Consider the following 13,946-nt stretch of genomic DNA (forward strand, 5'->3'; position numbering starts at 1 on the left):
GGTTAGATTTAATTTTTCAGGGCAATTCACCCCTCCTCTCTTGCCGGCTGTTGACCTCCGCAAGTGTACGGAAATGTCGCAAGTAATATAAAAGATTATCGTATCCACAGGGACTGTTGATTAAGCACTAGTTAACTTCGCAAGACGAATTATCTAGACAATCAAAAAGTGGTTTACAAATGTTAGGATAAGAAATAGAAGAGAAAAGAAAGAGAGTAAAGAGGGAGAGAATGAGCATAGTGAATGGAGGGGAATAGATACTAGGATTTCGGTTTCTTTGTGATGTTATTCAATGTAAATGATCTACCAAATCTTATTTCTCAATTGTCCACCATTCGTAGAAGGTTGTCGATTCTCTCTTGCAATAGACAACCGGTTTAGGACTGAAATCTATACCTAAATGCGATCAATTAGATATGAGTATATGTTGTCCTTACACGGGCATGTTCCTGTCACGAAGATCCCTAGGAAAATCAACATAAAAATCATTACCTCTCAACCCATAAGATATAAAGATTAATGTATAAATCTATCCTACCCTCTTGAATTATCGTATTTCCCCCCTAAGCTTATCCCTCAAATGTCCTTACACGGGCTTGCACCTTACGCGTGCTTCCCTCGAAAAATCGAGTGAGAGATAATCTCTACAAGATCCACAAGACATTCAAACAATCAATCAAGAATGTGAATTAGGTCCAAATCACAACAATACATCCAAGATTTAATTGATACAAATAGGGCAAAATCATAGAAATAGGAAATTGGCAAATCCACAAGAGTTTACATACAATCACATTACATCACACAAGAACAATGCATCAACAAGTCATTGAATAGAATCATGGCAAAAATCTACATAGTTTTACATCATTCATCACATCACAAATACTCCCTACATCCTAGATCTAGAGATCTACTCCATTGCAAAGGAAGAACAACCCCAAAACATAAAGAAAAGCATACTTACAACCCTAGATTTGAAAGGAAGGGGAAGAAGAGATGTTTGCCGATGATTCCGATGTCTTGGGGATGCCTCCTCACTCCATAGATGGATGGATCACCAAGGGATGGAGGAGAATGGAGCACTAGGGTTTCCCCCTAAGTGGAGAACCCTTCCCCCAAGGAGAGGGACGAAGTCCCAGATCCAAAATCTCCCAAGGTGAGTCAAAGAATGGGGATCTTGACTCTTATATACCTCCTCCAAACTGCTCAGGAAAACCAGGAAAACAGGGGTCCGATAAACCGGGTTTTTCACTAATTAAACCAGGTTTTCTCATGATTCACCCTGCACCAAAGTTGTAGCACTTGAAATTATCTTCAATCTGATACTTGGATCGAGCCCTAGCTCCAACCGAGCCGAAAGTTATGACGGTTCAAAGTTTGGTCTGTAGTCTGGGCAGAGGTCCAGTTGAACCCACGGTTGGGAGGCACGGCCGTGCCATTTAGCACGGGGAGACAAGTCTCCCTCTCTGTTGGTGTAAAATACGGTGCCCAAATAAGGATTTAAATAATAAGGTTATTTGACCAATAATCTTATTGGAATTTTTAGGAATTTTTAGAAATTTTTCTAGAATTAATCGGAGCTCGTATGATGTATTTAGAGGGGATGCATTAATGGGCCCACTAAAAGCCTGTTTGGATATCCAATTAAGTGGGAGTTGATTGAGAAATTAATCTAGGGTTTAATCAAAAATACCTAAGTTTATAAATTCCTTTCTCTTATTTTTCACGTGCCCTAGCTCCCTCACCCGCCGAACTCCATCTTCCCCAAACCCATCGTCGACACCGTCGCCCTCCCTGTCCTTGTCCTCGGCCGAGCACCACACAATCGGTGATTTCTTCCCCCTCGAGCCACAGTAGCTGCCGATCCTCTCCTCTCCCCTCTCCGAGCTGTGCCCTAGCTAATCCAGCAGGTAGTTTCCCTTGTAGCTATGGATTAGGTGATTTTGGAAGGTTAATGGTTAGTAGCAAGTTTGGTTGCCATCTATGCTTCTTTGTAGGATTCGTTCGATTTCGGTTTTGGTCTCAGAAATATTATTGTTTTTCTTTTGGTGGATTGCGTTGCCTTTAATTTGCTGCGCTTTGATTCATCGAAATGGATTTGGGAAGTTGGCTCATTAATTACGTTTTTCTCTCATTGCTTCCCGGATGATTTCGATTGGTTGATCGGTCTTGGATGAAGGGTGCGGATTTGATGAAATTTCTATTTTCCCAAGCTGGTTGTGATGTAGTGGACAAATTTAATGGGTTGAAGGGAGGTTTTAATGGTTCCTGTTCGTGCAAATTTTTGTTTGGTTGTGATTATTGGTATTAAAGCTATGTGAACATTTTGGGTTTGATAGTAGATGAAGGTGAGGATTTGGAATAGCTTTATGATCGGATTGTGACTTATTTGTAGGGAATTAGAATTTGTATTATGTTGGTAGTTGCTCTTCTAAAGTTACCTAATGAAACTAAGCTTGTATATGTACGGTTAGCAATACCAAATAGATTACCTTATGAATGTCAGTAGAAGAACTATGCATGATGTGAGTAGCTAAACTATAATATTGGCTACAGATTCTGATTCGAGATGGGCACTTCGACGTGAGAATTGATTTAGTTGGATTTACAATAAAGACGGGTACTTCTTGCTTTGTTTTCTTTTAGTACTTTGATCTTAGTGCATGAATTATTTTGGATAAGGACTGTTTACCTTGGCTCCACTCTTTTTTTTTCCTGCGCTTGATACTTCCACGCAATCTTTGAGAAATTCGTTCCATATCTATACAGTCTCTTGTTGTTGTCCATGATCAGTAGCAGGTACTAGATACCATGTTTGTATGCTTTGACTGTTGCTTATTTATGTACGATATTGAGCGTGCTGGCTCCATGTAGCATACCTATTTCTGCTTATATATATGATGACTGTTGCATTGTTCGCATCATGTCATTGCATGCATGCCGCATCCTCGGCCACACTCGTGTCGCTTGTCCTGTCGTGCTGCACTCGGCCACGCGTGGGTAGTAGTAGCTGGAGTTGCGAACAGCAAGGACCCCCCTTCGCTGTGTAGCTAGTTAGCTACTCAGCACTTGTCCATCCGGTCACTCGCGGGAGTGGCGGCCTTTGGGTGGTACAGTTGTCATTGATCCGGCCTCTCGACCATACAGTGGTCATGGTGCAGAGAGGTGGGCGGGGTGACCATCCGTACATACGTTGTTATTATGCCTGCTTTGGCTGCTGCTGTTTACGTATGTTATTATTGCTTACTTATGCTGATGTGATATATTTATGCTGTCGTTGCTTCTTGCTGTTGTTCACTTATGCTGATATGCTGTCTTATGTTGAGATATGCTCTCGTTGTAGGCGATTAGACCTTGGTGTATTTATTGGAAATGTTTATATGTCTGACACATTACCTCAATAGTTACGAGTAGTATTGTAGCAGATTAGTACCATTCTTGACCTTCTATATTTAACCTAGGATATGGTTGCAGGTATTAGTATTGATTACCCCTTATGAGACTGTATACCTTTTTGCATTCTCTATTTGGTTACCTCATGTTCATGCACTATCTTTCCTTACCCGCTGAGTTCCAATACTCACCACCCCCAAATTTGTTTTCTTTCGCCAGGTAACAGATAGACGAGTCATGGATGCTTGGAGAGTCTCGGCCGCCGGTCCCACGTCACACTCGAGGATAGTTTTCGTTTTGATTTTGTTATCGTTAGGGGTGGTATATTGATTTTGTGTATTTTGTTTTCAATAAGTCGCTATGAATTTTGGGTCAAATCTGTGATGACAGGTATTTCTATTAGTGTCGTTGTTGGTTTTACGTTCGTTTTATGTCTTTCTCTGTTGTGTGTTTACGTTCAGCCGTATAGGCTGTTGTTAACTGTGTGGTTGTTTTTATTCATTTATGTCCAGCCGGGTAGGCTGTGTATATTAATTGCGTGATTAGTTTATTTCATTTTGTATATATATTCCAGCCGAGTGTGGCTGAGGTATATTTTGTATGTAGTAATGCTTCCGATTGTCACCCGTACAGGGGAGATGTTGCCGGATTTTTGTCCGGCATGGACTCCTCTGGGGCATGACAATTTAGTTGTATCAGAGCCAGGTTCGATCTTTTTTTTCGCTTTATGATTGTTCGAGTTGATTCCGTGTTCTGGGTTTTATTTTTTTGAGATTTCGATTTGGCTTCGACCCTTGATGTGACTCTTGAGTTTTGGGACCAGGCAGCGGCAGGATATCTCCGAGCTATAGGATGTAAGTGGTCTACTGCTAAATCATTTTCCTTACATACTTATTATTAATAGGAATGGCACAAAAAGGGTCGACTGCTGTGCATCACCGTGGACAAGGTCGACCACGAAAACAACCCACGTTATCTATGGGTCCCGAATCTACTGGCCAGGAGACGAAGTTTACAGGAAACCCAAATGAGGTTGATTCAGGTAGCAGTGATCGGAATCCTCCAACCTCTACTAGGGAGCATGAGTTACGGACGCCGGGAGTACCACCTTCTATACCTGCTCCAGACACTACTGGTTGGGTGATGGATAGAGCCTGAATACCCTTGTTGGCGAAGTCTGTGAAGGATCGAACTACTCTGTTCCATGGGGGTGTTGACCCTTGGGCGGCTCGTAGCTGGTTGAAGAACTTGGAGAGCACATTTGGGTACATGAAGTGTACAGATGAAGAGAAGGTGGAGTTGGCTGCATACCATCTTCGGGATCAGGCCGTCACTTGGTGGAACATGCAGAAGACGATCTTTGGGGAACAACACGTCACGTGGCCGATGTATCGGGAGGTATTTGAGAGACAGTATTTTCCGGTTACATTTTGTCTAGCTCGACGTCAGGAGTTTCTGAACCTCAAGCAGGGCGACCGTTCTGTGATGGAGTATAATACAGAATTCAGTAGATTGGCTGAGTTTTATCCTCATCTGGTGGCTCAGGATTATGATCGGATGCATCAGTTTACCCAGGGACTTGCGGCATACATATGACTCAAGATGTCAGGATTTCCAGGTGGTTATTATCGGGAGGTGTTAGATCGGGCGTTGTTCATTGAGATGACTCAGCAGCAAGTGAACCTGGAAAAAAGTAATACTAAACAAGTGACACAGAAGAAGGAGAAAAGAGGCCAGAGCTCACAGGTTACCTCTGGAGGGTCCTCTCCACCTCAGAAGACAAGGCGAACCTCGGATGGGGGTTCTCGTTCCCCTCAGCGAGATTGGAAGAATGATAGTAGAGGGACCAGATGTTTCCAGTGCGGCTCGAAAAGTCACCTCAAACCCAATTGTCCATTGGACCACTCGATATGCTTTTATTGCAAGCTTTCGGGCCATGAGAGTCGGGATTGTACTCTGAAGGCTCAGTTGGAGACTACTAAAGTTACATCTCAAGGAGATCGACCCGCTCAGCCATGGCAGCAGAGAGGACTTCAGAGGACTCGGAGTGATTCACGTCAACAGCGACAACCAAGCTCCCAAGGGCAGATATATTATATCCAGAGCCAGGAGGATCCAGTGATACCAGCGACCACACAGTACTCTGCCACAGAGTCTCCTCGTCAGGCATATCCTGTGCAGCACGACCTTTCCCCTCCATTTCAGCCTTACCTGGCCTTTCAACCCCAGCCACAGTTTTAGTACCAGCATCAGCAGCTGGTTATCGCACCTCCGAATCCACCTTAGACTGTTCCAGCGATGCCACCACCGAGCTCAGATGTGGGGCATGCTTATGTAGTCACACGGGAAAAGGCGCAGCGGGCCGAGGGATCGGCCTTCCAAGGTAAGGTCTCAGTTTATATTTTTATTGCACCCTTATTGATAGGTACGGGTAGTTCTTATCCAGTTATATTTATAGTATATTTGAGTAGAATCGGTAGGCTACCTGTGCACCGAACACATGGATTAGTAGTGTCCTTACCATTCTTGATATTTGGTTGGAGTAGCGTACGAGTATGTTGCTTGGTTGTTATCTTTGGATGAGGAATCCCTAAGTTTGGTAATAAATTTAGGGACCAAATTTTTATTAGTGGGGGAGAATGTAAAATACGATGCCCAAATAAGGATTTAAATAATAAGGTTATTTGACCAATAATCTTATTAGAATTTTTAGAAATTTTTCTAGAATTAATCAGAGCTCGTATGACGTATTTAGAGGGGATGCATTAATGGGCCCACTAAAAGCCTGTTTGGATATCCCAATTAAGTGGGAGTTGATTGAGAAATTAATCTAGGGCTTAATCAAAAATACCTAAGTTTATAAATTCCTTTCTCTTATTATTCCCGTGCCCTAGCTCCCTCACCCGCCGAACTCCATCTTCCCTAAACCCATCGCCGACACCGTCGCCCTCCCTGTCCTTGTCCTCGGCCGAGCACCACACAATCGGTGATTTCTTCCCCTCGAGCCACAGCAGCCGCCGATCCTCTCCTCTCCCCTCTCCGAGCTGTGCCCTAGCTAATCCAGCAGGTAGTTTCCCTTGTAGCTATGGATTAGGTGATTTTGGTTGGTTAATGGTTAGTAGCAAGTTTGGTTGCCATCTATGCTTCTTTGTAGGATTCGTTCGATTTCGGTTTTGGTCTCAGAAATATTATTGTTTTTCTTTTGGTGGATTGCGTTGCCTTTAATTTGCTGCGCTCTGATTCATCGAAATGGATTTGGGAAGTTGGCTCATTAATTACGTTTTTCTCTCATTGCTTCCCGGATGATTTCGATTGGTTGATCGGTCTTGGATGAAGGGTGCGGATTTGATGAAATTTCTATTTTCCCAAGCTGGTTGTGATGTAGTGGACAAATTTAATGGGTTGAAGGGAGGTTTTAATGGTTCCTGTTCGTGCAAATTTTTGTTTGGTTGTGATTATTGGTATTAAAGCTATGTGAACATTTTGGGTTTGATAGTAGATGAAGGTGAGGATTTGGAATAGCTTTATGATCGGATTGCGACTTATTTGTAGGGAATTGGAATTTGTATTATGTTGGTAGTTGCTCTTCTAAAGTTACCTAATGAAACTAAGCTTGTATATGTACGGTTAGCAATACCAAATAGATTACCTTATGAATGTCAGTAGAAGAACTATGCATGATGTGAGTAGCTAAACTATAATATTGGCTACAGATTCTGATTCGAGATGGGCACTTCGACGTGAGAATTGATTTAGTTGGATTTACAATAAAGGCGGGTACTTCTTGCTTTGTTTTCTTTTAGTACTTTGATCTTAGTGCATGAATTATTTTGGATAAGGACTATTTACCTTGACTCCACTCTTTTTTTTTCCTGCGCTTGATACTTCCACGCAATCTTTGAGAAATTCATTCCATATCTATACAGTCTCTTGTTGTTGTCCATGATCAGTAGCAGGTACTAGATACCATGTTTGTATGCTTTGACTGTTGCTTATTTATGTATGATATTGAGCGTGCTGGCTCCATGTAGCATACCTGTTTCTGCTTATATATATGATGACTGTTGCATTGTTCGCATCATGTCATTGCATGCATGCCGCATCCTCGGCCACTCGAGAGAGTGGTAGCTGGACTTGATGTCGCTTGTCCTGTCGTGCCGCACTCGGCCACGCGTTTGCGAGCAGCAGGGACCCCCCTTCGCTGTGTAGCTAGTTAGCTACTCAGCACCTGTCCATCCGGTCACTCGCGGGAGTGGCGGCCTTTGGGTGGTACAGTTGTCATTGATCCGGCCTCTCGACCATACAGGGGTCATGATGTAGAGAGGTGGGCGAGGTGACCATCCGTGCATACGCTGTTATTATGCCTGCTTTGGCTGCTGCTGTTTACGTATGTTATTATTGCTTACTTATGCTGATGTGATATATTTATGCTGTCGTTGCTTCTTGCTGTTGTTCACTTATGCTGATATGCTGTCTTATGTTGAGATATGCTCTCGGTGTAGGCGATTAGACCTTGGTGTATTTATTGGAAATATTTATATGTCTGACACATTACCTCTATAGTTACAAGCAGTATTGTAGCAGATTAGTACCATTTTTGACCTTCTATATCTAGCCTAGGATATGGTTCCAGGTATGAGCATTGATTACCCCTTATGAGACTGTATACCTTTTTGCATTCTCTATTTGGTTACCTCATGTTCATGCACTATCTTTCCTTACCCGCTGAGTTCCAATACTCACCACCCCCAAATTTGTTTTCTTTCGCCAGGTAACAAATAGACGAGTCATGGATGTTTGGAGAGTCTCGGCCGCCGGTCCCACGTCACACTCGAGGATAGTTTTCGTTTTGATTTTGTTATCGTTTGGGGTGGTATATTGATTTTGTGTATTTTGTTTTCAGTAAGTCGCTATGAATTTTGGGTCAAGTCTGTGATGACAGGTATTTCTATTAGTGTCGTTGTTGGTTTTACGTTCGTTTTATGTCTTTCGCTGCTGTGTGTTTACGTTCAGCCGTGTAGGCTGTTGTTAACTGTGTGGTTGTTTTTATTCATTTATGTCCAGCCGGGTAGGCTGTGTATATTAATTGCGTGGTTAGTTTATTTCATTTTGTATATATATTCCAGCCGAGTGTGGCTGAGGTATATTTTGTATGTAGTAATGCTTCCGATTGGGGGATATGCTGCCGGATTTTTGTTCGGCATGGACTCCTCTGGGGCGTGACAGTTGGACCTGAAGCAAAGTTGTAGATCTTGAAGTTTGCTACGTTTCGGTATAAAGATCATCCAAAAACTCCAACCAAGCGCAAAGTTATGGCCGTTTTATGAACGGTCTGCAGTCTGCCCAGAATTCAGCACAGCTCTGTTTTGGCATGGCACGTCCCGTGTTCTTCGTCCCATGGCCGTGTGAGATCCACACGGCCTCACACGACTTCTTCTCTGGTTGAGTCACACGGCCGTGTGGCACACATGGCCGTGACATTTTTCTTCTCTACCGAGGCCACACAGCCGTGTGGATTCACACGACTGTGACCTTTCTCTCCTCTGGAAACTTGGCACGGCTGTGCCATTTGGCACGCCCGTGTGTTGCTTGGCCACGGGAAGCTTAGCACGTCCGTGTGGGACACACGGCCGTGACCTTCTTTACATTTGGTGCTGGAGCACAACCGTGCCATTTGGCACGACCAAGGCATGATATGGCCACACGACCGTGTGACATACACGGCCCAAGCATGAATTCTTCCGGAGTTTCTCCCGTGTGCGTTTTAGCTCCATTTTTACTCCAAATAGCGTCCTATCAATCAAAACAAGCAAAGAGCAGATCTTCGAACAAAATATAATGGAAGTATGACATTACAATGAAATAGGGTGTAATAAACATAGATTATGCCAATGAAATACAAGTAGATATGCGTCAAGACATGCATAAAAGTGTATATAACCTACGCACATCACCGGCCTCCAAAGGGACCAACAGTTAAGAGTAGTGTTCTATGTATATCTACAATATCTTACTATCAATTCAACCAATTAATATGTTGTAGATTAGAATCTCCTACTCTAAGATATTATTATACTTATTCATTCGGCACTGAATTGAAGTAAATATAATAATCAACTTTGCCTTTATTAGTAATAAAATATGATACAAAAGGAGCCCTTTATAATCATCTCATAATTGGTAATAGGGTTAATACTAACAATTACCGACGAAAAAAGGTATCATCGGCCATTTCTAATGGTTATTAATCCTACTTTTTCCCCTAGTGTACCTGCTTCTTCATTCATTGAGATGTCACGTGTTCAAAGAAAAACATCTAGGGGACCAAATCTAACATCCACTACTCCTTCGTCCACTTAAAAGGTGCTACATACTTCTAAGGAGAAGCTTCAAAACTTGGGGCTCGATGAAAGCTAGTTCCGGTGCTTAGTGGAAGCAAATTCCGATGCTCGATGAAAGCTAGTTCCGATGCTCAGTAGAAGTTAATTATGGTGCTTGGTGGAATCTAATTTTGGTGCTAAGTGTAAGCTATTCCTGATGCTCAGTGAAAGCAAGTTCTGGTGCTTGGTGGAAGCTGATTCTTAGCATTGAGGTTAGATGCTAGGGAAATAACTCAAATGCCATTAATTGTCTCTCCTTCAAGTCAGATTGAGGAATATAATCGAATTAAGTCAACTAAGTATTAGGTTTTCCAACTTTCCTAACCATGTGCTATCTTTCCTACTTTGGTTGTCCTAACTACTTAGTCCCGATGCTTGGGAAGTAATCCGGATATCATCACCCTCCTTAAAGTTAGATTGAGAAGTGTAATCAAAAGAAGTTTGATTAAGTATGAGGCCTTCCAACTTTCTTGCTCAAGTGCTATCATTCCTGCTCTAGTTGACCTGACTACTCAGCCCCGGTGCTCACGAAGTAACCTGACTGTTATCATTAATCATTTAAGTTTTTTTTTAAAAAAAGTAGTTCAAATTTTTTATATTTTGTCCGATTATAGCAAAAGATGATTAAACTGATCTCAGACATCCCTCATAATCCGTCCCCAAATTATGTAAAGAAAACTAAATCACAGGATCAACTTATAGCCGATCGTTAAATTGACTAGGGGTCTTGGACTTAGACTACCTTCCCCTATTAATTACGTGTTTTTGATATTATTCTATTTTCGACATCCAATATTTTATCCTGAGTTATTACATTAAAATTTTAGAAAAGATTACATTTATGAGAAAAATTTAAGTCGGAATGTATAGTTGCCTAAATTTCTAAAAGTGTGAACTATTTACACATATAGTGGAATTAAACGAGTTTTTGTTAATTTCATGTCAATTATAGGAAAACTAAAATAATCACCTTCTATTTGTAGTCAATTTTCATCCTTAAAGGTGTTACGATTCGCCCTAATTTCTTCACCCTCTCCCTCTCTATCTCTATCTCTTCTCTCTCTGTCTTTTTTTCGCCATGGAGTTGAAAAGAGTTCATGTAATTATATTATTTAATTAATTTCACCTCTTTTTCTATTATTTATTCTGATCGACTCGCTCCTATCATGGCGCAGGCGCAAGGGAAGTTGTTCTTGTGGGTGGCGGCGCTTACGCTGTCGATCGCAGAGTCTACGGCGGCAGGCGACGAAGCATGGTGGCACCCCAACCGCAAGCACGTGGCGAAGTTGACGGACTTCGGCGGCGTCGGTGACGGCGTGACGTCGAACACCGCGGCCTTCGCGGCGGCAGTGGCCAACCTCAGCCAGGTGGCGGGCGACGGCGGAGCGATGCTGGTTGTCCCGGCGGGGAGGTGGCTCACCGGACCCTTCAACCTCACCAGCACCTTCACTCTCTTCCTCGAGCGCGACGCCGTCATCCTCGCCACTCAGGTAACTAATCCAACATCGATACATATATATACATCAGTACTTTACTATTTATCTCAGAAACTTTAATTTCTAATAAATAAAATTACTGCAGAATTTGGACGAGTGGACTACCATTGCACCACTGCCTTCTTATGGCAGAGGAAGAGATTTACCAGGACCAAGATATACCAACTTCATCATGGGATATAATCTCACTGATGTCGTCATTACAGGTATATATATTAATCTAATCTCATCAAAATAGTACTCTTCAGTCGAGATTTAATTAAAAACTTCGCCTGTTTTAATTTGAGTTTAGGGAACAATGGAAGCATCAACGGACAAGGCCAAGTATGGTGGGATAAGTTCCGCGGGGAAGAGCTCAAATACACGAGAGGTTACCTGGTCGAGTTCATGTTCTGCAGCTACGTCGTCGTCTCCAATGTCGTTTTGATCGACTCTCCCTCGTGGAATCTTCATCCTGTTTATTGCGAGTAAGTAATTGATTTTGATCTGTCTGTTAGAATTCGTCTCTGCTCTCGTTGTTGATTCTGCGAGCTTTGATTCTCCGCAGCCATGTCGCCGTTGCAGGCATCACAATTCTTGCACCAATCAGATCTCCCAACACCGATGGAATCGATCCAGGTATATAATTAAATTAGTTGTTTATTTATTTATTGAATCGATCAATTGATTGATTGATTGATAAAGAAATTAATTAGTTGTTATTGCGCAGATTCCAGCGAATACGTTTGGATCGTGAACTCGAACGTCGTCTCCGGCGACGACTGCATCGCCATCAAGAGCGGGTGGGACCAGTACGGCATCGCATTCAACAAGCCGAGCCAGCATATCTACATTTCCAACTTCTCCTGCGTCTCCCCTACCAGCGCCACCATCGCGCTCGGCAGCGAGATGTCCGGCGGGATCTCCGACGTCCACGCGACCAACATCGTCGCCGTCGACACCGAGTCGGCCTTGCGGCTCAAGACGGGGATCGGGAGGGGCGGCTTCATGAGGGACGTGATTGTGGAGGGGATGAGGCTGACCAACATGAAGTACTTGCTGTGGATGACGGCCAACTACGGGCAGCACCCCGACGATAAGTTCGACCCGAACGCCATTCCGGTGGTGAAAACGATCAGCTTCAGTAATGTCGTGGCGACGAACGTGTCGATCGCCGGAAAGCTGGAGGGGCTGCCGCAGTCGCCGTTCACGAACCTCTTGGTGTCCGACGTGACGGCGGAGATATTCGTGAATAAGAAGCCGGTTTGGAATTGCACGTTCGTGGAGGGGAGATCGTACAATGTGACGCCCACGCCATGCGCCGAGTTGCAACATTAGTCAGAAATGCTTGCGTCTTAATTAATCAAAATAAGGCTGTCAAAGAGATGAGCATGACTGTTCAAATTCACAATTGTCTCTGACCCACTTATTTAAGAAATATAAAAATTTGAGATTTAATCTGAATAAATTGAGCAACTTTAAAGTTACGAAATTCTCAAGTACCTAATTTTTAAATCTCTGACCCACTTATTTTTCATTTTATCCTCTCCCGCCAATCATTTGATATGATATTTCATTTTAACTCTCCCGCCAATCATGTTATATTTCAAAAATTAAAAACAATAATGTTGATTTACATTATTTGTAAAATACGAAACCGATGCAGAAATCTGAAAATTAGATCTGTCTTTTAAGAATTTCACATTTTAAACGCCCTCTGGACAATTGCCGTTAAAACTTTTATGCAATCAAACACATTAACAATTGATAGAAATGGTGTCCAGCATTCAAAGAGTTTTTTTTTTTGTTAGTGAGTTAGTTTAGATGTACAAGAATAATCACAGTGAAGGAAATATGCATTGATACGGTGATAAAAATGACTCAAAAAATGAGTCAAAGTAGGAGGATCAATTAACACAGAGATTAAAGTCAAACGATAAAAGTCATATAGTCGGATAGATATGAAATTGCCGATCAGATTATAATGGTCGAGCCGGTCTCGCACCGTCGGTCAAACTGGAAGGGCCGATCGGACATCTCGATCGGTTGCCCTTCGCAACTTGCAAGTGAGGTTTAAAGCTAAATACTAATATACCGGGCTCACCGGCCTATCCGATCAAACCTAAAGGTCGATCGGACATATTGTGCCTCCTTGGCAAAATGAAGGGTCAAGTGAAAAATGAGTGGTTGACAACATTCTATAAGCATGAGCTGACGATCTCCTGACAGAGTGGCAGCCGGTCGGCCTACAGCGAGCCCCAGATACTGTTGGTGTAGGGTGCACCAAAATCGAACTTGAGTTTTGATGTTGTTAAAGGTTCAAGTTAAGTCTTGTTATGATATGATAAATTAACTAAATATGCAGACTGTTTACTCAACTAGGCAAGCCCTAGTTGCGGCTAGATAGAAAAGTCTTAGCAGATCATGAAAGTCAAGTAGGATGTCCAGGTGGATCGAGGACCTAACACCTAGCAGTTGGAGTTGATAGATCTGGAGGACCTGATATTGATAGGAAACCCTGGTGAGCCAATCCGATACTTAGCTGAAGTCCAAACAGGTCTAAAGGAGTCAATGTTTGGCAAATAGGTTAAGGTAAGAAACTAGAGCAGAGCGACGGGGAGGTCGAGTTATGAGAAGAAACAAATCCTAGATCACTTATCCAACTAAAGAAATCGACAGATTTCCAAATTGAGAT

General features: G+C 42.7%; 1 protein-coding gene across 4 annotated transcripts; it reads left to right on the forward strand.

The window, feature by feature from the left end:
* The first annotated feature begins 1,732 nt into the window (after positions 1-1,732).
* On the forward strand, positions 1,733-12,708 carry LOC121971170 (probable polygalacturonase). Of its 4 annotated transcripts, XM_042522312.1 has the most exons (7): positions 1,733-1,913; positions 2,560-2,623; positions 10,952-11,266; positions 11,358-11,478; positions 11,565-11,739; positions 11,820-11,890; positions 11,982-12,708. In XM_042522312.1, exons 3-7 carry the CDS (start codon positions 11,165-11,167, stop codon positions 12,587-12,589), a joined length of 1,077 nt encoding a protein of 358 aa, XP_042378246.1. In that variant the 5' UTR covers positions 1,733-1,913; positions 2,560-2,623; positions 10,952-11,164; the 3' UTR covers positions 12,590-12,708. The 4 variants fall into 4 exon arrangements, with proteins under 4 accessions (XP_042378246.1, XP_042378249.1, XP_042378248.1 ...); XM_042522315.1 differs by lacking the exon at positions 2,560-2,623; XM_042522314.1 differs by lacking the exons at positions 1,733-1,913; positions 2,560-2,623 and adding an exon at positions 4,007-6,463.
* The last annotated feature ends 1,238 nt before the right edge of the window (positions 12,709-13,946 follow it).

Source organism: Zingiber officinale, chromosome 4A (assembly GCF_018446385.1).
Source record: "Zingiber officinale cultivar Zhangliang chromosome 4A, Zo_v1.1, whole genome shotgun sequence".
NCBI lineage: Eukaryota > Viridiplantae > Streptophyta > Magnoliopsida > Zingiberales > Zingiberaceae > Zingiber > Zingiber officinale.

Excerpts from the sequence above, each read along its gene's own strand:
- LOC121971170 (XM_042522311.1), top strand. The coding sequence starts at position 10,855 with ATGGAGTTGAAAAGAGTTCAT. Across the intron at positions 10,876-10,951 it reads TGGAGTTGAAAAGAGTTCAT|GCGCAAGGGAAGTTGTTCTT; the intron begins GTAATTATATTA and ends ATCATGGCGCAG. Across the intron at positions 11,267-11,357 it reads CCGTCATCCTCGCCACTCAG|AATTTGGACGAGTGGACTAC; the intron begins GTAACTAATCCA and ends AAATTACTGCAG.